This window comes from Trichomycterus rosablanca, chromosome 18 (assembly GCF_030014385.1).
Source record: "Trichomycterus rosablanca isolate fTriRos1 chromosome 18, fTriRos1.hap1, whole genome shotgun sequence".
Lineage (NCBI taxonomy): Eukaryota > Metazoa > Chordata > Actinopteri > Siluriformes > Trichomycteridae > Trichomycterus > Trichomycterus rosablanca.
The window spans coordinates 17,261,383-17,287,626 of record NC_086005.1 but is presented as its reverse complement, the minus strand read 5'-3'; the positions used below and the strand labels follow the sequence as shown (position 1 = coordinate 17,287,626).

The window sequence follows — 26,244 nt, the reverse complement described above, 5'->3', positions numbered from 1 at the left end:
AGCCCCGGCTTATCTCAGTGGTATGCTTTCTCCTGCAACCACACAGCGATCTTTGAGATCAGCCACTCAGAACTTGTTTAAAGCTAAAAGGTGATCGTTCATTTGCAGTTTATGCTCCGAGGCTATGGAACACTCTAAACATATCTTTATCAGCTGGCATTTGAACAGCGAGGAGCCGTGGTAATTATAATTGTTTAGTCTATTTTTTATCTGTTTTATTTTCTCTCTTACTCTGTATTTTTATTTGGTTTTACTTTTTTAACATGATGTTGTCTTATGTATGCTTGTTCGATGTACAGCACTTTGGTCAACGTAAGTTGTTTTAAAAGTGCTTTATAAATAAAATTTACTTACTTACTTACATACTACAGGCAGCAGTTAACATGATTACTTAGACTAACTACTATTAGCCCCACAATTATTATATTCCTGACTGTGATATGCACAGTTTTACAAATTAAACACAAATAAAAAACACATACAGTGGGGGAAATAAGTATTTGATCCCCTGCTGATTTTGAAAGACTTGAACAGTCTATAATTTTTATGTAAGGTTTATTTTAACAGAGAGAGACAGAATATCAACAATAAATCCAGAAAAAAAACATGAAATAAAAGTTATAAATTAATTTGTATTTAATTAAGGGAAATAAGTATTTGATCCCCTACCAACCAGCAAGAATTCTGACCCCCACAGACCGGTTATGTGCCCATGAGGCACACAAACTAGTCCTGTCCCTGTATAAAAGACTCCTGTCACAGAATCAGTTTCTTCCGTTCAAATCTTTCGACCACCATGGGCAAGACCAAAGAGCTATCAAAGGACGTCAGGGACAAGATTGTAGACCTGCACAAGGCTGGAATGGGCTACAAGACCATCAGCAAGAAGCTTGGTGAGAAAGAGACCACTGTTGGTGCGATAATTCGAAAATGGAAGAAATACAAGATCACAGTCAATCACCCTCACTCTGGAGCTCCATGCAAGATCTCACCTGGTGGGGTAAGAATGATTCTGAGAAAGGTGAGGTCAGTCCAGAATTACACGGGAGGAGCTTGTCAATGATCTCAAGGGAGCTGGGAGCAGAGAAATGCTGGATATGACCCCAAGAACACCATCCCCACCGGGCATTTCTTTGCCTCCAAACACGGCGAGTGGAGTTGATGCCAAAGAGCTCAATTTTGGTCTCATCTGACCATATCACATTCTCCCAAGCTTTCTCTGAATCATTCAAGTGTTCATTGGCAAACTTCAGACGGGCCTGTACATGAGCCTTCTTGAGCAAAGGGACTTTGCGGGCACTGCAGGATCTCAATCCATTACGACAAAGTGTGTTACTAATGGTTTTCTTGGTGACTGTGCTCCCAGCTCCCTTGAGATCATTGACAAGCTCTTCCCGTGTAATTCTGGACTGACCTCACCTTTCTCAGAATCATTCTTACCCCACCAGGTGAGATCTTGCATGGAGCTCCAGAGTGAGGGTGATTGACTGTGATCTTGTATTTCTTCCATTTTCGAATTATCGCACCAACAGTGGTCTCTTTCTCACCAAGCTTCTTGCTGATGGTCTTGTAGCCCATTCCAGCCTTGTGCAGGTCTACAATCTTGTCCCTGACGTCCTTTGATAGCTCTTTGGTCTTGCCCATGGTGGTCGAGAGATTTGAACGGAAGAAACTGATTCTGTGACAGGAGTCTTTTATACAGGGACAGGACTAATTTGTGTGCCTCATGGGCACATAACCGGTCTGTGGGGGTCAGAATTCTTGCTGGTTGGTAGGGGATCAAATACTTATTTCCCTTAATTAAATACAAATAAATTTATAACTTTTATTTAATGTTTTTTTTTCTGGATTTTTTGTTGATATTCTGTCTCTCTCTGTTAAAATAAACCTTCCATAAAAATGATAGACTGTTCAAGTCTTTGTAAGGGGGTAAACTTACAAAATCAGCAGGGGATCAAATACTTATTTCCCCCACTGTATAACCAGAAATATGAAGTACTGTCAAAGCCAGTGTTAATTTTGACAGCAAATTTTGATTTAGTTTTAGTCAGTCTTTTGACTAAAATGTCATTTAGTTTTAGTCATAATTTAGTCATCTTAATTGTTTTAGTTTTAGTCGACTAATTATTATAAGAATATAGTCGACTAAATCTACAGTCGATTCAGTCGACTAAAATATAAAGGGTGTAAAATGTAAATGCTTTGTCATCAGTTCCCTTGAATTATTTAAGTCATTATATACACTTACACAAAATGAAAAAAAATTTATCAGTTATGGAATATTATTAATGTTTGAATGTGCAATACACACAAAAATAGATTTAACTTATTTTAAACAACATCTTTATTTACATGACCTTGCTTATTGAGCATAACAATAATAAAATATTAATGACCAGTAGGCCTGCTCTGCCTGAAAAATATATGCATTGTTTATAACAAATTGCATATTACATTCTTTATAAAACTGGGTACCATAAAAGCAGCAGTGCCATTATGTTGCCATTATACTGCCAGCAGTGCCAGATGTCGTTCCAGATTTGTTGTGGTTTACACATCGTCTTGTTTTTCATGACGTCAAATGAGAAATGTGTCCAATGTCTCCTCTTTCTCCCTGTTGACGTTGTCGAGTTAACCTAGTTCCATGAGTAAAGAAAGTTCACAGGCTAGTCTGGTCTTCCCGGGTTTAGATCAAATTTGTGCAAGTGTGGTCTTACCGCGGTACCGCTACCCGGCTTGTCCCGCCTCTCCACATACGCTAAAGTAGTTATGATTGGATCTCTTTCTAACTTGTCCCTACCTTCCACAAAACTAAATCAGTTCTGATTGGATGTCGTCCCTGCCAAACATTGTCGTCTCGTTTTTATTCGTTGACGAAAGTGTCCATTTATTTCGTCATAGTTTTTATCCTTTTATGTAGTTTTTATTTATTTATCGCTTCGTTTTTGTCACGAAAAAAATGTTCGTTGACGAAAACTTACGAAAATCATTCGTCAACGAAATTAACACTGGTCAAAGCTCTTGGTGACATGGGTTCAATCCTTTATTTTAATTCAATGTTTACCAACATCCGGCAGCGGCCACTTAATTCAAGCCGTTCTACTGTCCTAATGCCTAGTTCACACTACACGATTTTTGCCCTGATTTTCGCTCGGCGACTGGTCGGCGATTGATTTTCCGGGTCGGGAGCAACTCAGCGTTTGCTCGGCGATCAAAACTCGGCTCTCAGTCGCTAAGTGTGAACTATCCAACAACTCGACCCGACCGGCTTGCCGAGCGCTCGGCGACTGGATTGAGTTTTCTAGCACGCCAGATATCTGATCTCAGACGGGCAACTGGGAATGAGTGACATGTCGAACAGCCAATGAGAACACAGGATACAGCGTGAGGGGAAATGCAGGAGAGGACAGGGGACAGGGGCTTAATTAATATAGTTTATATCAGGATACACCGGCACACACACGTTTTTTACAGTATTTCTGATTTGATCATCCTCTACAAAACATAATACCCACGCTGCATAGCAAAACTTACTACAAAACAAGCCATATACTGTTCGTGTTACCAAATCCACTCAGATTCATTTATTTTTCCTTCTTGATATTACGCTGCACATCAGCGCACAAACCCTTTGATCTCTCGCTACTTGTTGACGTTAATTTTTTTGGACGTGGTATCATTAAACTTCTCGTCACTTCTCACGTGTGTTTTTGTAAAAAAAAAAAAAAAAGAAAGAAAGAAAGGGAGACCAGAGAAGCTCGTCTGCGATTCCAGTTGGTGATGGATCGTGTAGTGTGAAACCCCCTATCGCCGATCAGTCGTGTAGTGTGAAATATACACCGACTGAAAGACTCCCGAGTGCAGGAGATTCAGTTGTATAGTGTGAACTGTACAGCGACCTGACGACTTGGAAAGTCGTGTAGTGTGAACTTGGCATAAGCTGCGTCCGGAATCGCATACCTACAGAGTACGTACTAGATTGGAGGAAATATGCACTACTCGGCCGATAAATAAAGTACATACTTGCAGTACAGAAGTATGCAGTATGCACTAAACACCGCTACGTACTACAAGCGCCATCTTGCTAACGTCAAGTGATGACGTAAGGACGTGATGACGTAATATCACCATAGTTACAGACTCATTACAAACCCCACTCGCCAAATTTTGGATATTTATCGTGTTTTTGTTATTTATTCGTCTTTAAAATGTTTTATTTTATTTATCTTACTTACACTTGTGAACAGAGGACTCCGTTTTCCGCTATCTTTCTTGTTTCTTATTCCGCTTTGAACGCCTACGCAGCTCCAGTTGCATTATGGGATACATTAGCGGACCGCAAGTGTGCATCGCTTGCATACTCAAACATGGCTGCCCAATAAGTACGTCATCCGGGTACTTCTCGCGTACCTCTTTTTTATACTATGTATTCGGACATACTAACCGCTCTCGCGTACTCATTTCGCGTACTATGGGCTTGTTAAGTCTGACGTCACACGTGACGTTCGGACCATTTCCGGGTCCAAACGCAAACAACTATGATATGATAAGATAAGGCTGAACCTCTGAACCTTTTTATATATATTGTAAAAGCAATATTGCACTAATTGTAATTTTCTATGTTTATTGTCATAAATATTTCCTGTTTGGTTAAACAATACTTATTTGAAGTGGAGACTTGGTATTTTAACTATTGATCATTTTTCCTGGTAATCAATGTATGCTGTTATTCATTAGTCCTATTTGGTTAGCCCTTAAGAGGGCAGAATTGTATTGGCTCTATATACGGAAAATATATATAAAATATACGGAAAGAAAGAGGACGCGGAGCAATAGATGTTTTACCGTAGTTTTGTTTGTTATACGCCAATTGCGAACATATTGAGTTTTTATTTTGTTTTTATAAGAAACTTGGATTAATGGATAAGCCAATTTAAGAAGAAAGTTAAAATAAATAATGTTTGTGGAAAACTTATGGAACTCTGTGTCGCTGTCATTGGAAATTGGGTTTACAAACACGAGTCATAAACTTCTAGTCCTTCTCAATAGCGATCTGGACGAGAAAAGGTCTTTTATATATATATATATATATATATATATATACACTGTATATAGACAAGATGTGCAGTACACTAGTTCATGTCATTATTTAATTTCATGTCAACTCATCAAGAGGTAAGCGGTCATATTTTTAATTCATTACATGAAAACTGACATTTCTGACTCTTTGGTTTTACTTTTAATCAGTATAGCTTATAGCTTATAAAAATCAAAAATCCAGGATATCACATGTAAATTATATGAACATATTACATGTAAATTAAAAACAGCTTGAAACACGTGTAATGAATATACAATTTGACAGTTTACATTAAATTATGAACAAAAATATGACTTCATGATATCTAATTGCAAGAAAAGCGGTAGAAAGACAGTTGGGTAGTTTTTTTCCGACTCGGACACAGCACTGTGGTATATTGAAAATACGAGGGGTCTCAGCCAACTTGGACCCGGATGTGACGTTTCATAAGGTCGACACGTCACGACTTAACAAACGGATTGAGTATGGAAGTATGCGATTCCGGACGCAGCTCTACTGTCCTTCTCCATAGTGTAAAGAACGCGCATGCGCTAAGCCACGTGGGAACAACATGGAAGCCGACAGATTACACTTCCACGAGATGGGTTTGGATGATCGCATTTTAAAGGTAATTCTGGCTTTAAATAAAAATTTATGTTATTGTAATTTGTGACCAGGTACAAACTGATCATTCTTTAATGAAAGCGGTTTAATTTGCGATATAACCTTTAAAGATACAACGTTTACATCGTTACAGTGCTAAAACATGCTAACTAGTCCGAGCGAGTGGTACTTTTAATCCAAGTTATTTGGATCCGTTGGGCTGCTTGGTTATTTTCCTCTACTTCTAAAATATGTAATTTAATCTGTTCTGATCTGATGAGCTAATCATCAAGCTTTCTGTTAGGTAGATCAGGTCAGTAAGTACACAGGCCTGGATATGAATACATAAAAACTAGACTACTTTATGTTATATTTTCTTAATCTTGATTCTACAGATGTGGGTCCCAGTCCACTAGAGGAACGTGGCAATAATATATTAAAATTTGTTGACCTTATGATTTGTAATTTTTAAAATAATGTTACATCAGTAAATCAATTTTTGTAATTAGTGAAATGATAAATAAATAGAGTAGATTGCTGATAAATTTCCTTGGAGTGTCAAGCAAGTTTTTGATTAGATAGAGCAAATAAATTTTATTATTTATGTAATGCTAGTTTTCGATATTTTGTGTGTGTATATATATATGTATATGTATGTACAGTGTATCACAAAAGTGAGTACACCCCTCACATTTCTGCAAATATTTTATTATATCTTTTCATGGGACAACACTATAGAAATAAAACTTGGATATAACTTAGAGTAGTCAGTGTACAGCTTGTATAGCAGTGTAGATTTACTGTCTTCTGAAAATAACTCAACACACAGCCATTAATGTCTAAATAGCTGGCAACATAAGTGAGTACACCCCACAGTGAACATGTCCAAATTGTGCCCAAAGTGTCAGTATTTTGTGTGACCACCATTATTATCCAGCACTGCCTTAACCCTCCTGGGCATGGAATTCACCAGAGCTGCACAGGTTGCTACTGGAATCCTCTTCCACTCCTCCATGATGACATCACGGAGCTGGTGGATGTTAGACACCTTGAACTCCTCCACCTTCCACTTGAGGATGCGCCACAGGTGCTCAATTGGGTTTAGTCCATCACCTTTACCTTCAGCTTCCTCAGCAAGGCAGTTGTCATCTTGGAGGTTGTGTTCGGGGTCGTTATCCTGTTGAAAAACTGCCATGAGGCCCAGTTTTCGAAGGGAGGGGATCATGCTCTGTTTCAGAATGTCACAGTACATGTTGGAATTCATGTTTCCCTCAATGAACTGCAGCTCCCCAGTGCCAGCAACACTCATGCAGCCCAAGACCATGATGCTACCACCACCATGCTTGACTGTAGGCAAGATACAGTTGTCTTGGTACTTCTCACCAGGGCGCCGCCACACATGCTGGACACCATCTGAGCCAAACAAGTTTATCTTGGTCTCGTCAGACCACAGGGCATTCCAGTAATCCATGTTCTTGGACTGCTTGTCTTCAGCAAACTGTTTGCGGGCTTTCTTGTGCGTCAGCTTCCTTCTGGGATGACGACCATGCAGACTGAGTTGATGCAGTGTGCGGCGTATGGTCTGAGCACTGACAGGCTGACCTCCCACGTCTTCAACCTCTGCAGCAATGCTGGCAGCACTCATGTGTCTATTTTTTAAAGCCAACCTCTGAATATGACGCCGAACACGTGGACTCAACTTCTTTGGTCGACCCTGGCGAAGCCTGTTCCGAGTGGAACCTGTCCTGGAAAACCGCTGTATGACCTTGGCCACCATGCTGTAGCTCAGTTTCAGGGTGTTAGCAATCTTCTTACAGCCCAGGCCATCTTTGTGGAGAGCAACAATTCTATTTCTCACATCCTCAGAGAGTTCTTTGCCATGAGGTGCCATGTTGAATATCCAGTGGCCAGTATGAGAGAATTGTACCCAAAACACCAAATTTAACAGCCCTGCTCCCCATTTACACCTGGGACCTTGACACATGACACCAGGGAGGGACAACGACACATTTGGGCACAATTTGGACATGTTCACTGTGGGGTGTACTCACTTATGTTGCCAGCCATTTAGACATTAATGGCTGTGTGTTGAGTTATTTTCAGAAGACAGTAAATCTACACTGCTATACGAGCTGTACACTGACTACTCTAAGTTATATCCAAGTTTCATGTCTATAGTGTTGTCCCATGAAAAGATATAATGAAATATTTGCAGAAATGTGAGGGGTGTACTCACTTTTGTGATACACTGTATATATATATATATATATATATATATATATATATATATATACATACAGTGTATCACAAAAGTGAGTACACCCCTCACATTTCTGCAAATATTTTATTATATCTTTTCATGGGACAACACTATAGACATGAAACTTGGATATAACTTAGAGTAGTCAGTGTACAGCTCGTATAGCAGTGTAGATTTACTGTCTTCTGAAAATAACTCAACACACAGCCATTAATGTCTAAATGGCTGGCAACATAAGTGAGTACACCCCACAGTGAACATGTCCAAATTGTGCCCAAAGTGTCAATATTTTGTGTGACCACCATTATTATCCAGCACTGCCTTAACCCTCCTGGGCATGGAATTCACCAGAGCTGCACAGGTTGCTACTGGAATCCTCTTCCACTCCTCCATGATGACATCACGGAGCTGGTGGATGTTAGACACCTTGAACTCCTCCACCTTCCACTTGAGGATGCGCCACAGGTGCTCAATTGGGTTTAGTCCATCACCTTTACCTTCAGCTTCCTCAGCAAGGCAGTTGTCATCTTGGAGGTTGTGTTTGGGGTCGTTATCCTGTTGGAAAACTGCCATGAGGCCCAGTTTTCGAAGGGAGGAGATCATGCTCTGTTTCAGAATGTCACAGTACATGTTGGAATTCATGTTTCCCTCAATGAACTGCAGCTCCCCAGTGCCAGCAACACTCATGCAGCCCAAGACCATGATGCTACCACCACCATGCTTGACTGTAGGCAAGATACAGTTGTCTTGGTACTTCTCACCAGGGCGCCGCCACACATGCTGGACACCATCTGAGCCAAACAAGTTTATCTTGGTCTTGTCAGACCACAGGGCATTCCAGTAATCCATGTTCTTGGACTGCTTGTTTTCAGCAAACTGTTTGCGGGCTTTCTTGTGCGTCAGCTTCCTTCTGGGATGACGACCATGCAGACCGAGTTGATGCAGTGTGCGGCGTATGGTCTGAGCACTGACAGGCTGACCTCCCACGTCGTCAACCTCTGCAGCAATGCTGGCAGCACTCATGTGTCTATTTTTTAAAGCCAACCTCTGGATATGACGCCGAACACGTGGACTCAACTTCTTTGGTCGACCCTGGCGAAGCCTGTTCCGAGTGGAACCTGTCCTGGAAAACCGCTGTATGACCTTGGCCACCATGCTGTAGCTCAGTTTCAGGGTGTTAGCAATCTTCTTATAGCCCAGGCCATCTTTGTGGAGAGCAACAATTCTGTTTCTCACATCCTCAGAGAGTTCTTTGCCATGAGGTGCCATGTTGAATATCCAGTGGCCAGTATGAGAGAATTGTACCCAAAACACCAAATTTAACAGCCCTGCTCCCCATTTACACATGGGACCTTGACACATGACACCAGGGAGGGACAACGACACATTTGGGCACAATTTGGACATGTTCACTGTGGGGTGTACTCACTTATGTTGCCAGCTATTTAGACATTAATGGCTGTGTGTTGAGTTATTTTCAGAACACAGTAAATCTACACTGCTATACAAGTTGTACACTGACTACTCTAAGTTATATCCAAGTTTTATTTCTATAGTGTTGTCCCATGAAAAGATATAATGAAATATTTGCAGAAATGTGAGGGGTGTACTCACTTTTGTGATACACTGTACATACATATATATTTACACACAAAATTATGCCTAGCATGTTAAATCTGTACATTGTCTGCATATAGTCTTGTTTGTACTGTATATTGTATTATTTGTATATTGTAAAGAGATAACACCCCAAAAATATCCATGTGTGTGTTAATATACAGTGTATCACAAAAGTGAGTACATCCCTCACATTTCTGCAGATATTTAAGTATATCTTTTCATGGGACAACACTGACAAAATGACACTTTGACACAATGAAAAGTAGTCTGTGTGCAGCTTATATAACAGTGTAAATTTATTCTTCCCTCAAAATAACTCAATATACAGCCATTAATGTCTAAACCACCGGCAACAAAAGTGAGTACACCCCTAAGAGACTACACCCCTAAATGTCCAAATTGAGCACTGCTTGTCATTTTCCCTCAAAAATGTCATGTGATTTGTTAGTGTTACTAGGTCTCAGGTGTGCATAGGGAGCAGGTGTGTTCAATTTAGTAGTACAGCTCTCACACTCTCTCATACTGGTCACTGAAAGTTCCAACATGGCACCTCATGGCAAAGAACTCTCTGAGGATCTTAAAAGACGAATTGTTGCGCTACATGAAGATGGCCAAGGCTACAAGAAGATAGCCAACACCCTGAAACTGAGCTGCAGCACAGTGGCCAAGATCATCCAGCGTTTTAAAAGAGCAGGGTCCACTCAAAACAGACCTCACGTTGGTCGTCCAAAGAAGCTGAGTGCACGTGCTCGGCGTCACATCCAACTGCTGTCTTTGAAAGATAGGCGCAGGAATGCTGTCAGCATTGCTGCAGAGATTGAAAAGGTGGGGGGTCAGCCTGTCAGTGCTCAGACCATACGCCGCACACTACATCAAATTGGTCTGCATGGCTGTCACCCCAGAAGGAAGCCTCTTCTGAAGTCTCTACACAAGAAAGCCCGCAAACAGTTTGCTGAAGACATGTCAACAAAGGACATGGATTACTGGAACCATGTCCTATGGTCTGATGAGACCAAGATTAATTTGTTTGGTTCAGATGGTCTCAAGCATGTGTGGCGGCAATCAGGTAAGGAGTACAAAGATAAGTGTGTCATGCCTACAGTCAAGCATGGTGGTGGGAATGCCATGGTCTGGGGCTGCATGAGTGCAGCAGGTGTTGGGGAGTTACATTTCATTGAGGGACACATGAACTCCAATATGTACTGTGAAATACTGAAGCAGAGCATGATCCCCTCCCTCCGGAAACTGGGTCGCAGGGCAGTGTTCCAGCATGATAATGACCCCAAACACACCTCTAAGACGACCACTGCTTTATTGAAGAGGCTGAGGGTAAAGGTGATGGACTGGCCATGCATGTCTCCAGACCTAAACCCAATAGAACATCTTTGGGGCATCCTCAAGCGGAAGGTGGAGGAGCGTAAAGTCTCGAATATCCGCCAGCTCCGTGATGTCGTCATGGAGGAGTGGAAAAGCATTCCAGTGGCAACCTGTGAAGCTCTGGTAAAGTCCATGCCCAGGAGAGTTAAGGCAGTTCTGGGAAATAATGGTGGCCACACAAAATATTGACACTTCAGGAACTTTCACTAAGGGGTGTACTCACTTTTGTTGCTGGTGGTTTAGACAGTAATGGCTGTATATTGAGTTATTTTGAGGGAAGAATAAATTTACACTGTTATATAAGCTGCACACAGAGTACTTTTCATTGTGTCAAAGTGTCATTTTGTCAGTGTTGTCCCATGAAAAGATATACTTAAATATCTGCAGAAATGTGAGGGGTGTACTCACTTTTGTGATACACTGTACTTGGCAAATAAAGCTGATTCTGTTAAGGCTCCTTGGCTTCTGTAAACTGTAAATTTATATAATAACAATTTCATGATTATTCATTAAGTACAAAATGCACTGAGTTTTTCGAACTAAAGTTAAAAACATGAATCTGGCAACTCAGTTTGAAGTGCTGTATGGAAAAGAGCTTCTGTGAGATTCCCAACATCTATGCACTTACATGTTCTGGTACACTTTGTAATTATTTATCAACCGATTTGTCTTAAACTAATTTTTTTTGTATAAGGTCAACATAAAAACTTTATAGTGTAAACTTTAATATTCACTGGCGCAAATATTTAGTGTTGGCTTGTTTTTAAGAATTATACACCTGGCAGTAAATCTTTCAAAATCTTATCCTAAGAAGTAACCGTAACCTAAACATAGCCTTGTCAGAATGTATTTCCGATCTGATATACCAGTGGCGGCTGCTGGTCTTTCAAGGAGGGGAAGCTCATTGTCGGCTTACATCATAAAATTTGTAAATTTATTTATATATAAATGTATAAATTCTCCCCTTTGTTAGTTTTCAAGAAAATGGCATGAAATGGGTTGCAGTTTGTCTTCCGACTTCACTCGCAAAATCTGCGATGGTACTGAAGCTCCCAGCGACAGCTGTCAATCAAAACGGGATTCAGCCTTTCGACTGATCCTCCAATCATCTTGCAGAAGCTCAGCGTCCAGACCCGCCCACAGCCCCATTTACCCCCAGAGACGCTCAGCGTCTGGGGGCGGGACAACATTGTGGCATTTATCCAATGACCGCCCATGCAGCCCCATAGGAGCAAAGAGATGCTCAGCGTCTGCGGGTAAATGCATTGACGCTCCGGGAATGTATGAGTTAAGTTAACAAAATCGAGTCGATTTGTGATAAGTAGCTGATTCTGAACGAACTCGTCTTCAAGATGAACGTGTTCTAACGCATTTGTAGTCAACTGTACATATTTGACCATTTAATTTTTGACATTTTAGGGGAAGCTGAGCTTCCCTTGCAGTCTTAGAGAAATCGCCACTGTGATATACATATAAGATGTATGTTTGTATTTGAAATAGATTTTCTGAATCACAGAAATCAAATCACAATAAGTAACCCTGTTGTAAAAATGAGTGGCAAAGATCTGTCAGACTCATACCCATCAGCTGTAATGTTTTACCAAAGTGCCTAGTCAAAATTTGGTAGTTGGTTTTGAATGGATTTGGCCTTCACAAAAGCTAATTATTTACCAAATCAAGATAAAACATATTTGCATAATCACAGCTTGCGAATATTTAAAGTTTAAATTTAAAATGGTTTTCTTTGAAATATGCTGTACTTTAGTCTTGTTTTGCCAGTGTTTGTCATTATTCACTGTGTATGTGTGACTCCTGCTAGGCAATAGCTGACCTAGGATGGGCCCAGCCAACGCTTATTCAGGAGAAAGCCATTCCATTGGCTTTAGATGGAAAAGATCTTCTAGCCAGAGCTCGAACAGGTTCAGGAAAGACAGCTGCCTATGCTGTGCCTGTGATCCAGCAGATCCTTACCTCCAAGCAGGTAGTGCATCACATTTGAAGATTTTAATCTGATTTGTAATCATCATAAAAAAAATCACGTTTTATGTAATAAAATGTCCTCAAAAGTTTGCTTCTGGCTTTTTGTTTTATTTTGGAAGCTATATTTTATCATCATTTACTATTTTACTGTATTATAATTTTTTCGTTTCTCCAATAGTTTTTTTTTTTAATGCATTTTTTGCGTCTTTTTACCTGCAAGTTGAGTTCATATGTGAATCAGCGAATGGCAGAGCTGAGATTCAATACAATGTATTCAAAATCCAAGCCCTAGTGTGCTAGCGTATTTTACCGCTGCGCCACCTGAGCGGCCATTTCTTCATTTAAAAAAAAAACTTTCTCTATGACAGTAAAATTGACAGAAAAATATTAGAATTTAGAGGGTGTGTCTCTGTACACAAAGCTGATCCGCATATGAACTCGCCTTGTTCAGGTGAAAAGATGCAGTTGTCTACTGCACAGGGCTGTGTCACTTCGCTCATCTCAATCGGAATGGGGTTAGCATCAGTAGAGAGGATGCGTAATGCAATAGGGTAAAAATTGGATGCCCTAAAAATCGGGGGAAAAAAGAGGAGGAAAAAAAAATCATTTTTTAAATCTGCAACTGAATGCCACCTGTTTGCCCACAGGTTTTTGGAAGGTGTGGCAGAAAAAAGCATTTTCTTTACCTAACCACAAGTGTAAGTGCCTGGAGTTTGTTTGACAATTCTGGAACTTGACTAAATCTGGGTTCCATGGTCAAATTAGACATTAAGAAAATGCATTTTTGGCATCTAAAAATAAATTAAAATATGGTAAAGAATGTAGAAACTGTTTCATCCTTCAAAGACTTTGGGCAAGTTGGTTGCCTTTTCCAAAACAATTGGGGTCTTTTAGCAGGACAATGTTCCAGATTGTACATCCAAACCAACTCAAAAAACTTTTGTGCTTTGACCTAAACATCTTTAGCAATATTCTGCAACAGACAGTAAGAGTCACTTCTTTAAAAAGCATTTAAAAGATGTTTTAAAATAAAAATACAATAAGATTTATTTGCACAGGTAAATGTCACTTTCATGCATTTAAAGATTTATGTAATTATATTTGTGTGACAGACGGTAAGAGAACAGGCGGTAAGAGCTTTGATCCTTGTACCCACCAAAGAGCTGGGCCAACAAGTACAGGCCATGATTCGTCAGCTCACTGCTTACTGTGCGAGGGATGTCCGGGTGACTGACATCTCTGGTAAAGCAGAAATATCAGCACAGAGGTGAGTTCATATCAAAAATCCATTTATATTATTTTATATAGTGGATGTAGTTGTATAGTGTAGAAATTGTTGTTTGGGTCAGAATTTCAATGGAAAGAAAAAAAACTGACAAAATGATATTCATGGTGTTAAAATGTAATTGCTTGCTTTGTGGTTGCATGTGTTATTACAATTTAAATGATTTAAGATCATTAAACAAATCATGTTACACAAAGGGAACAAATTTGTGTAAAACATGGTTTCATTTAATTAAAGAACAAATCCTTCAAATCCTGTGGATTCACAGTCAGGGTTTGAAAATGCCAAGATTGGGAGATAACGGTGGAAAATCCAGAAAAAAAAAAACATTGAGTTGGAAATATGCAAACGTTGGATTGAAATGCATTTCTATGTGTTTTTGTAGGCCTATTCTGATGGAAAAGCCAGATATTGTGGTGGGAACTCCGTCTAGGGTGCAAGCTCACATCAATGCTCAGAACTTAGTGCTGCACTTTTCTCTGGAGATGCTGGTCATCGATGAAGCTGATCTCCTCTTTTCTTTCGGCTTTGAAGCTGATCTTAAAAACCTTATTTGGTAAGTGTTTTAAACACAGAGCACTTGTAAGAACCTCTGTAGCTGTGGGTGTTTTTTGATGTTTTTTTGTGTTACTTAATGTTTATTAATCATTAATTTGTAAACAGTGCTTAAAGACTAAATAATGACTGAAATATACATATTTGTTTCCCCCACAGTCACTTGCCTAAGATCTACCAGGCTTTTTTAATGTCTGCTACACTCAATGATGATGTTCAGGCCTTGAAGGAGCTGGTTCTACATAATCCAGTACGTATACAGCACATCTTTTAGAGTTACTCTTCATAAACCAATTATTTTACAATTAGTGGTGGAGAAATACAGAAAGCAAAGTGTCTGCACTCAGTATATACTGCACACTTCACTTAATATATACTGTAAACTGCACACTGCACTAACTATATACTGTTTACTGCATACTGCACTCAGTATATACTGTATACTGCATAATACACTCAGTATATACTGCATACTACACTCAGTGTATACTACATACTGCACTTAGTATATACTGCATACTGGACTCAGTATATACTGTATACTGCATACCACACTCAGTATATACTGTATACTGCATACTGCACACGGTATATACTGTGTACTGCATACTGCACTCAGTATATACTGCATACTGGACTTAGTATATACTTTATACTGCACTCAGTATATACTGTATACTGCCCTCAGTATATACTGCATACTGCACTTAGTTTGTACTGTATACTGCATACTGCACTCAGTATCAGTATCACTCAGTATACACTGATCAGCCATAACATTAAAACCACCTTCTTGTTTCTACACTCACTGTCCATTTAATCAGCTCCACTTATCATATAGAAGCACTTTGTAGTTCTGCAAATACTGACTGTAGTCCATCTGTTTCTCTGCATGCTTTATTAACCTCCTTTTATTCTGTTCTTCAATGGTCAGGACCACCACAGAGCAGGTATTATTTAGGTGGTGGATCATTCTCAGCACTGCAGTGACACTGACATGGTGGTGGTGTGTTAGTGTGTGCTGTGCTGGTATGAGTGGATCAGACACAGCAGCGCTACTGGAGTTTTTAAATACTGTGCCCACTCAATGTGCACTCTGTTAGACACTCCTATCTAGTTGGTCCACCTTGTAGATGTAAAGTCAGAGACGATCGCTTATCAATTGCTGCTGTTTGAGTTGGTCATCTTCTAGACCTTCATCAGTGGTCACAGGACGCTGCCCACGGGGCGCTGTTGTCTGGATATTTATTTTGCAGAGAAACAGATGAACTACAGTCAGTAATTATAGAACTACAAAGTGCTCCTATATGGTAAGTGAAGCTGATAAAATGGACAGTGTGTGTAGAAACAAGGAGGTGGTTTTAATGTTATGGCTGATCGGTGTATGTTGTGTACTGCATACTGCACTCAGTATGTACTGTACACTGCATACTTCACTCCTCGTAGTAGTATGCAGTGTAGTACTGAGCCATATATGTGTCAAAAGCAAACCATTCTATGGGGCACATGAACAAAGGTTCCGCCCAATTTTTATAGCATGTCAAAACCGGCCACTTTCCATGATGGGTTGCACTACCCTATGAAGTTAGCTCTGGTTGCATACTGAAAATTATGACCTGAGTAGTACATCATCCAGGTGTCTTTCGTGAACTGGTAAAATAATTTTGGTTGCATACTGATATGGGGCCCTGTCGGTACCTGAGTAGTATGTCATAGGTTTTTTCTCTAGTCTCTGTTTCACTCTATGTTTGTATTGAAATATTAATATGTTAATCCAGTGTTTCAGTCTTAGGTTTTAAACCAAGTGTTTGTTGATTAGTCTCTAAATGAAGATTTTTTTAATTTTTAAAGATTTTTTATTCTGGTCTGCATACCTGATCTGGCACAGTTTTTATGCTGACTGCCCTCCCTGACGCAACCCTCTGTGCTTGGGACCAGCACTGAGAGTGCACTAATATGTGGCCAATAGCACCACTGATGTTCGAACCTTGGATCACTGCAGTAGTGGGTTAGTGTATTTTACTGCTGCCTCACCGAGCGTCCACATGACTGTAAATCCAGCAGTCATCTTCATTTAAACTTCAACAAATGTGAAATTTTGTTCAGTTTCTCCAAAGCGTTTTGGACTGCGTCCATGTTTGTTTTCCGGTTATTTCTATATGCAGCCAATGAAATGCTGTTACATTTAAATTTGTCCACCCAGTACTCCAATATTATGTCACCTTTAAAGGTAAAATTATCCTCCAGTCTGTTTAACCATTGGCTTTATTCATGTTATGTTCTCTGTAGGTTACTCTGAAGCTGCAAGGCTCCCAGTTGCCGGACAGTTCCCAGTTACAGCAGTACAGTGTAAAATGTGAGGAAGAAGACAAGTTCCTTCTCATCTATACTCTCCTTAAACTGGGCCTAGTTCGAGGCAAGACGCTCATATTCGTCGGCAGTCTGGACCGCTGCTACAGGCTTAAACTTTTCTTGGAGCAGTTTAGCATTCCTTCCTGCGTTCTTAACTCGGAACTTCCTGTTCACTCCAGGTTAACACTGCTGCACCAAAGTTGCACTTGCTGTTCAAGTCACTTACCGGAAGATTTATGTTGTTTTTAAATGTTTATGTTTTTCTCTTGTGATCTTGAAGGTGTCACATCATATCCCAATTCAACCAGGGATTTTATGACTTCATCATTGCCACAGATGAGCAGGGCCTTGATAATCCAGCTTCTCAATGTGCCCAAAGCAAAGGAAAGAAGAAAAATACAGCAAAGAGTAGAACGTAAGGTTTTCTGTACAGCAGGGCTTTTCACTCTTGTTCATTTTCAGGCCCACAGTTATCACTGATCTGTATGAAGGGGATGGAGGTTTGACTAATAAGTGCACCTCTCAGTGGCTAGGCTGTTTCAGGCACCCTGAGCAGACCTCTGGCTGGCCAATAGCACCAATGAGATTTATACACTACACTGCCAAAAAAGTATCTGGGCAGCGGACATAAAATTATTGAGATCATGTGTTTTAGCCATGCCCGTTGCTAACAGTTGTATAAAATTAATATAAATAAAAGAAATGCTATACTTGTAAACTTTGTGGCAACAGTTTGGGAAAGGTCCTTTCCTGATTCAGCATTACTGTGCAAAAAGTGAGATCCATAGGCAGGGTTTGATGTGAAGGAATTCCACATGGCCTTCCCATAGCCCTTATATTAAGTCAGTGAATGACTAAACGGCCCCAAATTCCCATTGAGACACTTCAAAATATTGTGTAAAGCCTTCCCAGATAAGTAAAGGCATATTAATGCCCATGTTTTTGGAATGGAATGCCCAGCTAGGTAATAGTCAGCTGTTTGCATTCTTTTGGCCAGTAAAGAAATGTACTGGTAGTGTGATTGAAAACTTTTTCTTTTTCCGAATTGTAGATCTGAGGACCACGGAAAGGTGTTTTAGGTCCAGTGGTTGAAAATCCTTGCTTTAAAATACATACAAGTGTAGTCCATTACAGCTGTAAATTAATTTAATAAATGTTCTTTTTTTTTTAGAGGTAAAGATAAAGAATATGGTGTATCCAGAGGCGTTGACTTCCAGAATGTGGCGAACGTCATTAACTTTGACTTTCCCACCTCTGTTGAATCCTACATCCACCGAGTTGGAAGGTGAACATTAACGCTTTCAACACATTAACATCTATTTATTTCTATTATATTTAGTAATATAAATATTACCCAGGCCCTTTTTTTTGCAGAACTGCAAGAGCTGACAACCCTGGCACCGCCCTCACCTTCGTCTCCCATTTAGAGATGTCACTACTGGAGGAGGTGGAGGGTGCTCTTACTGGAGGTAACTAATGAACTCCTAAACTGTGAGGAAAAGTTACTGAGGATGCATTAAAACAGTAGTAAAATGTAAAATAATAAACTATGTGACAAAGTATGTGGATAGCCTTTCTAATTGTTCTGGTGTTTCAGCTACACCAGTTACCAACAGGTGTATAAAATTATTTTAAAATAATTTGTGTTTAAGTATTTGCCAACTGTTTAAGAAAGGCTCTCACCTGTTCCAGCAGGACTGTGCCCGTTTTCTCGACCAATGTTTTGTGGATGAACTCTTTTGGAGAGACCTGACTTTAACCTCATTAAACACCTTTGGGATAAACTGGAACATTGAGCCCTGAGCCAGGCCTTGTCTACCACCTGACCTCACAAATGTTTCTTTGACTAAATGACGTTAACACAAATTCTCACAGACACACTCTAAAATAATGTGAAAATTCTTTGAAGAAGAGTGAAAACTCCTAGGGGGGGGGGGGGGGGGGGGGGGGGGGGTGTTTTCTTCATATTAATGCTTATCTTTATGAAATGGCATGTCTATCAAGCTTATGGTAAGGTGTCCATATACTTTTGACTACATGCATGACTACATATATTTCCTATAATCATCACCTCGACTGGGAGAAAGTTTTTCCCAATCCTTCATGCAGAATTTCATCAACTGTGTGAGATTTTTGAGGGGTTTCTTGCATGCACAGCCCGTTTCAAATCACCCCACAGCATCTTAATAGGATTAAGATCCGGGCTTTGACTTGGCCATTCCTGAACTTTCCATTTCTTTTATTTAAGCCATTTCTTGGTGGATTTACTGGAATGTTTGGGGTCGTTGACATGTTGCATGGTCCACCTCTGCTTCAGCTTCAGTTTTTGGACAGATGGTCTTACATTTTCCTCAAGCACCCTCTGATACAGTAAAGAATTTATCATGGATTATATAATGGAGAGCTTGCCAGGCCCTGCTGCTGCAACCATGACATTTCCACCTCCAAGCTTCACAGTTGGTATGAGTTCTTGTGCTTCTGTTACTGTGCCCAAATAATTCAACTTTGGATTAATCTGTCAAAAGCACATTGTTTCAGAAGTCCTGGTCTTTGTCTAGGTGTTTTCTGGCAAACTTTAGTCTTGCCCTGATGGGTTTTTTTTGGGTTTCCTCCCTGCACACCTCCCATGAAAATCAAACTTGTGCAGTATCTTTCTGATGGTAGATTCATGTACCTTGACATCAACAGTGGCAAGAGCTAGCTGTAGGTCCCATGATGACATTGTTGGATTGTTGAAGACTTATTTACGCATTTTGCGGTCTGCTCTTGGGCTGAACTTACTAGGACTCCTGACCTGGCCATGTTGGCTGTTGTTTTAAATGTTCTTCACTTGTAAATTATTTTCCGGACAGTGGAATGACTGATTTCTAATTGTTTTGAGATCTTTTTATATTCTTTCCCAGACTCATATGCATCTACAGTGGGGCCAAAAAGTATTTAGTCAGCCACTGATTGTGCAAGTTCTCCTACTTAGAAAGATGAGAGAGGTCTGTAATTTTCATCATAGGTACACTTCAACTATGAGAGACAAAATGAGAAAAAAAATCCAGGAAATCACATTGTAGGATTTTTAAAGAATTTATTTGTAAATTATGGTGGAAAATAAGTATTTGGTCAATAACAAACGAGCAAGATTTCTGGCTCTCACAGACCTGTAACTTCTTCTTTAAGAAGCTCTACTGTCCTCCACTTGTTACCTGTATTAATGGCACCTGTTTGACATCGTTATCTGTATAAAAGACACCTGTCCACAGCCTCAAACAGTCAACCATGGCCAAGACCAAAGAGCTGTCGAAGGACACCAGGAAGAAAATTGTAGACCTGCACCAGGCTGGGAAGAGTGAATCTACAATAGGCAAGCAGGTTGGTGTGAATAAATCAACTGTGGGAGCAATTGTAAGAAAATGGAAGACATACAAGACCATTGATAATCTCCCTCGATCCCGTGGGGTCAAAATGATCATGAGAACGGTGAGCAAAATATCCCAGAACTACACGGAGGGACCTGATGAATGACCTGCAGAGAGCTGGGACCAAAGTAACAAGGCTACCATCAGTAACACACTACGCCGAGAAGGACTCAAATCCTGCAGTGCCAGGCGTGTCCCCCTGCTTAAGCCAGTACATGTCCAGGCCCATCTGAAGTTTGCCAGAGAGCTTATGGATGATCCAGAAGAGGATTGGGAGAATATCATGTGGTCAGATGAAACCAAAATGGAACTTTTTGGTAAAAACTCAACTCGTCGTGTTTGGAGGAAGAAGAAAAACCCAAGAACACCATACCTACTGTGAAGCATGGGGGTGGAAACATCATGCTTTGGGGCTGTTTTTTTGCAAAGGGGACAGGACGACTGATCCGTGTTAAGGGAAGAATGAACGGGGCCATGTATCGTGAGATTTTAAGCCAAAACCTCCTTCCATCAGTGAGAGCATTGAAGATGGAACGTGGCTGGGTCTTCCAGCATGACAATGATCCCAAACACACCGCTCGGGCAACGAAGGAGTGGCTCCGTAAAAAGCATTTCAAGGTCCTGGAGTGGCCTAGCCAGTCTCCAGACCTCAACCCCATCGAAAATTTGTGGAGTCCGTGTTGCCCAGCGACAGCCCCAAAACATCACTGCTCTAGAGGAGATCTGCATGGAGGAATGGGCCAAAATACCAGCTACAGTGTGTGCAAACCTGGTGAAGACTTACAGGAAGCGTTTGACCTCTGTCATTGCCAACAAAGGTTATGTTACAAAGTATTGAGTTGAACTTTTGTTATTGACCAAATACTTATTTTCCACCATAATTTACAAATAAATTCTTTAAAAATCCTACAATGTGATTTCCTGGATTTTTTTTTTTCTCATTTTGTCTCTCATAGTTGAAGTGTACCTATGATGAAAATTACAGACCTCTCTCATCTTTCTAAGTAGGAGAACCTGCACAATCAGTGGCTGACTAAATACTTTTTGGCCCCACGGTACAACCTTCTTTCTGAGGGCCTTAGAGAGCTCTTTAGATCTCACCATGGTGGTACCACTCATTTCAACAATCAAGAGCAAACCGAACTAATGCCTGAGGTTTAAATAAAACTCCAATGTCCTCTAACATTGGTCTAATCATTGCAGCCGATGTGGTGCATCTGATTCTAATTTGAGACATATAAGTAGTAAAATGTGTAATAGTAGTAATAAATGTGGGGGTGTCCTAACTTTTTTCTCACCATTTTTGTTCATTACATTTTACAACTTTGTGTTTAAAAGTAATTTTCAACATTTTTTTGTTTAGTTATATAAGCTCCATCTCGCAGTACTGTTCAAATGAGCATATGTTCAAATATGTCAAAAAGACAAAGGTTTTCATGGAGTGTCCTAACTTTTTTACATGACTGTATACCATAGTCAACAGTATGTGGCCACCTGACTGTTGGTCCTTTTGAAGCTATAACAGTCTTCACTCTTTTGGAAAGGCTTAGCTTAAGATTGTGGAGTGAATATTTACACACATAAGCATTTTGTGGTCAGGATGCCTTGACATTCCAATTCATCCCACAGATAGTAAGTTTCTCTACATCAAAGCAATGTTACCTAAAGACTAAATGTTTTCCCCTCTTATATACAGATAGTGGAAACTGCACCCTGAAGCCATACAAGTTTAAAATGGAAGAAATTGAAGGATTTAGATACAGATGTCGGGTATGCATATATTTCTATCATTCTTTAACAATACTAGTATGTACATCTTGTTATTGTTTGCAGATTTGAGGATTGAACTTCAAAATAATTTTAGGCGCCCAGTTGGCGCAGCAGGATATTCCGCTAGCACACCAGCACCTTCGGTCGGCTGGGCACCATCTAGCGGGCATAACAGACACGTTTCTGCTAGGGCGGAATGACCGGACTATGTGGGTGGGGTCTTCAAACGCTGTGTAAAGACCCTGATTAGCAGATAGAGAGGCGCCTGTGCAGAATGCATGGGTAAAAAAGGGTTCCGCTATGGGCTGCCTGCGGGCCGGAGGAGGCGTGAGCAGCAATATACCTACCTCGACTGCAATAAGGGATCCCCCAGCAGTGGAAGACAAATTAATTATGCTAAATTGGGAGAAAATGGGAGAAAATGCATAAATAAAATAGAAAAAAAACTTTAAACTTGTTACATTGTTAAAGCATGTTACATACATATATGTTGGTATGCTGCTATATCAAGTTCTTTAAATTATTGAAACATTGTAGGATGCGATGCGGTCGGTGACCAAGCAGGCAGTGAAGGAGGCCAGATTAAAGGAGATTAAACAGGAGCTGCTCAACTCTGAGAAGCTGAAGGTTAATGCACACATACCGTATACAGTTTGGACACATTTTTAATCAGTTCCTATAGTTTAAGGAAGCACAGTTAAAACGTGTTTGTTGTGATGCAGACCTACTTTGAGGACAATCCCAGAGATCTTCAACTGCTCAGACATGACAAAGACCTTCATCCTGCCATCGTTAAACCCCACCTGAGAAACGTGCCGGAATATTTGAGTAAGACTACTTTTAGTTTATTTTTCGATTTCAGTGTAGTGGTTGAGTAGGGCCGCAGACAAGCACACACCTTCCAGCATGTGTAAAGCCACCAACCATCATGGTGGACCACCTTATGTTCACTGTAATTCCTCAACCAGACACTAGTAGTCATTGTTGCAGAGGCAAGAATGTGGAACTCATTCCCTCAGTGAGCAATTTGGTCTGTCAAGCTCACAACCTGGCTGTGACACTGCTGAGTTTTATCTGGGTCTTTGTGGGGTGTGGCTAGGGCATTAGAATGCTGCACCACCAAAATACAGAAGCTGATTGCTAGCTTACCACCAGCAACCCAGGTCCGAGTCTAATGCCTAGTTCACCTTTTTGCCGATTTTCGCTCGCAGCAGGTCGCCGCTAGATGCTGCAGCTGGGAAATCGGAATTCGCTTGCATTTTGATCCCTACTTGCTTTTACACTGCATATCATACATGTGAAAACCACAATGACTTAAAAGACTCCTGATTACAAGAGATCAAGTTGTGTAGTGTGAACTGTACAGCGATCTGAACACCTTGAAAGTCGTGTAGTGTAAGCATTAGTGGTGGCACCGGCCTGGTCCGGTACTTTACATACACAATAAAACACATATAATGGAGGGAGAGTCAGAGTTGGAGTCATTTCCTTGCTATGGCAACACAGATGCCTACTATTTAAGTGGCAGAGGAATACAACAAGCATAGCGTGTTTCTCCAGATATGTTAAAGCTATTTATAGGAATCTAACCTGCAAGCCTCCTCTGTCCATGTTGCAAGTGCAGTGGTAAATTGGCTATGTCTAAACCGAGAAGGGGAAAAGATGAACAGTTGTTTGGAAGTAACTGGAACATATTGCAGTAATGGAGCTAAAGTGTTTTCCTCCCTTATGCTTGCTTTAGTTCCAGCTACTATGAAGAATCTTGTCAATCCTCTTTCACGGTGGAAAAAGAAGCAAAAGCCCAACCCAAAGGGAGTCATGAAAACTGCTTTTAAGGTAAGATTGATTTAAAAAAAGGTCAATATAAGGCACTCAGGTAAAATATGCTAGCAAAACACGCTAGCACACCAGAGCTGACATCTCGAACTCGTTGGATCGAATCTCATCTCTGCTACCAACAGGCTGGACAACACGAACAATGATTGACTCGTTCGCAGGGAGGGTGCCAGCGGGGATTCCTCATAATGGATACAATTACGACCTCTGATGGCGCCTGCACAGAGACGAGGGATAATAGGATCAGTGTGTGACTCTTAGTGTGCAAAGCTGATCCACATATTAACTCGTCTTGTGCAGGTGAAAAGATGCAGTCGGCTACTGCACACGTGTCGGAGGGGGCGTGTCTTAGTCACGACTCTCCTCAATCAGAGTGGGGGTCAACATCAGTAGAAAGGAAGCATAATGCAATTGGGTAATTGGATACGATTATATTGGGAGGGAAAAAAACACATCGCCAAGTATTTACTTAAGTACATACTGTACCTAATTACCAGTACATGAATTTAGTTACCCTCTTAAAATGAAAACAAATGCAGTCATGTTGTGGTGGTGGAGGTCAGATGGAGTATCACCTCACTGCTGCTGCAACAGTCTCCTATGGACTCCTACAGTCCAGTCAAAGTGCCTGAACTAGCTGTTTCAGGCAATAATGCTGATATGAAGTTAAGTCTAATGCTGCTCTCTTTTCATGTTTGCAGAAAAACATAAGAGGCAAGAACCCACTCAAAAGTTTCCGCTATAATAGGAAAAGTGGCGGCGGGAAGCAGAAGAGCAAGTGTTAATGTACATGAACTGATCTGGAGCCAAGAACGACAAGTTCAGACTGCACACACAATGGAGAATTTGGGATATTACTGCTTAATAATCCCTGCAATAAGAAACTGGATCATACATCTATGTTGAATGCTTGGATACTAGGGATGGATTTAACAGAGTAGAAAGGATTCTGACTGTTTCACTATTTCACTTCCCTGCATTGTGAACATTTAAGCTTCTCCCTTTCGTCAGGAACATACTGCTTCTAATTTCAACTGCCATAATTTCCTGCCATTTATATGTAAATAAATGTTTTCTCAAAATGTTTTGTTTGAATTGAATTTTCTAAATATAAAAAAAAATCTGTTTTGAGCATTTGATTTTCTCCCCTAATTTAGTTGTGTCCAATTACCCTGATTGCATCCTCCACTGATTCAACCCTCCACCGCTGACTGAGGACGCTTCTCAACTGACACTCCCCCCCTCGGACACGTGCTTAGTACAGGCCGCAATTTTTACCTGCACGAGTCGAGTTCATATACCGATCAGCACTGTGCACGGAGAGCCACACCCTGATCAGCATTATTCCTCAGCTCTGTGCAGGCACCATCAATCAGCCAACAGAGGTCGTAATTGCACCAGTTATGAGGACCCATGATCCTGCTTGTCCCTAACCCTATGAACAGCCGATCGTTGTTCATGCAGCTGCCCAGCCAGGTGGCAGAGCTGAGCTTCGATACATTGTACTCGAAAACCCAGCTAGCGAATTTTACCGTTGTGACATCTGAGCAGCTAATATATTAATATATTTTATTAATATATTGTTATTGTTACCTTAATATGTTGTTACAATGTCTCAGACATTGTTGGTCAATGATTCTAGAGACCCAAATTCTTCATAGCCCCTTTGACAAACTTACTGTAAAAAAAGTGCATGTTCCACACAATACGAGTTGCTTTTCCAGAAAGTTTATAGATGATGAATTTCATTTTTACTGATTGCACATATGTTTTTGCATGTATACATGAAAATCACATTTAACAACAGAAAGTACAAAAATTTTTTCCTTCTAAAACATTTAGGGGATCTTGTACACAAGAATAAATGTTGGCTAGGAAACCAAATATGAAATCATTTCTGGGTTTTAGCAGACATTATTATCCAAAGAGACTTGCAATTTCAGTTGATATAATGCAAGCAGTTGACAGGAAAAGGCCTTGCTCAGGGGCCCAACTGTGGTAACCTGGCAATAGTGGGTTTGAATCAGGGACCTTTTGAGTACTAGTCCAGTATCTTAATCACTGAGCTACCACTGCCAAGGACGATACAAATCCTTCCAACATTCTTCAAATCCAT

General features: G+C 40.5%; 1 protein-coding gene across 1 annotated transcript; it reads left to right on the top strand.

The window, feature by feature from the left end:
* Positions 1–5,635: 5,635 nt before the first annotated feature.
* ddx56 (DEAD (Asp-Glu-Ala-Asp) box helicase 56) lies at positions 5,636–25,210 on the top strand. The gene is made up of 14 exons (XM_063013777.1): positions 5,636–5,708; positions 12,760–12,921; positions 14,033–14,187; positions 14,591–14,761; positions 14,920–15,010; positions 17,050–17,291; positions 17,393–17,527; positions 18,284–18,397; positions 18,487–18,581; positions 22,219–22,292; positions 22,830–22,919; positions 23,015–23,120; positions 24,034–24,128; positions 24,830–25,210. The coding sequence occupies exons 1-14, from the start codon at positions 5,652–5,654 to the stop codon at positions 24,911–24,913; spliced, it is 1,671 nt and encodes a 556-aa protein (XP_062869847.1). The 5' UTR covers positions 5,636–5,651; the 3' UTR covers positions 24,914–25,210.
* The last annotated feature ends 1,034 nt before the right edge of the window (positions 25,211–26,244 follow it).

Coding starts and splice junctions, on each gene's coding strand:
- ddx56 (XM_063013777.1), top strand. CDS start 5,652: ATGGAAGCCGACAGATTACACTTCCACGAGATGGGTTTGGATGATCGC. Junction 18,398..18,486: donor TACATCCACCGAGTTGGAAG/GTGAACATTAAC, acceptor TTTTTTTTGCAG/AACTGCAAGAGCTGACAACC. Junction 22,920..23,014: donor TCAACTCTGAGAAGCTGAAG/GTTAATGCACAC, acceptor GTTGTGATGCAG/ACCTACTTTGAGGACAATCC.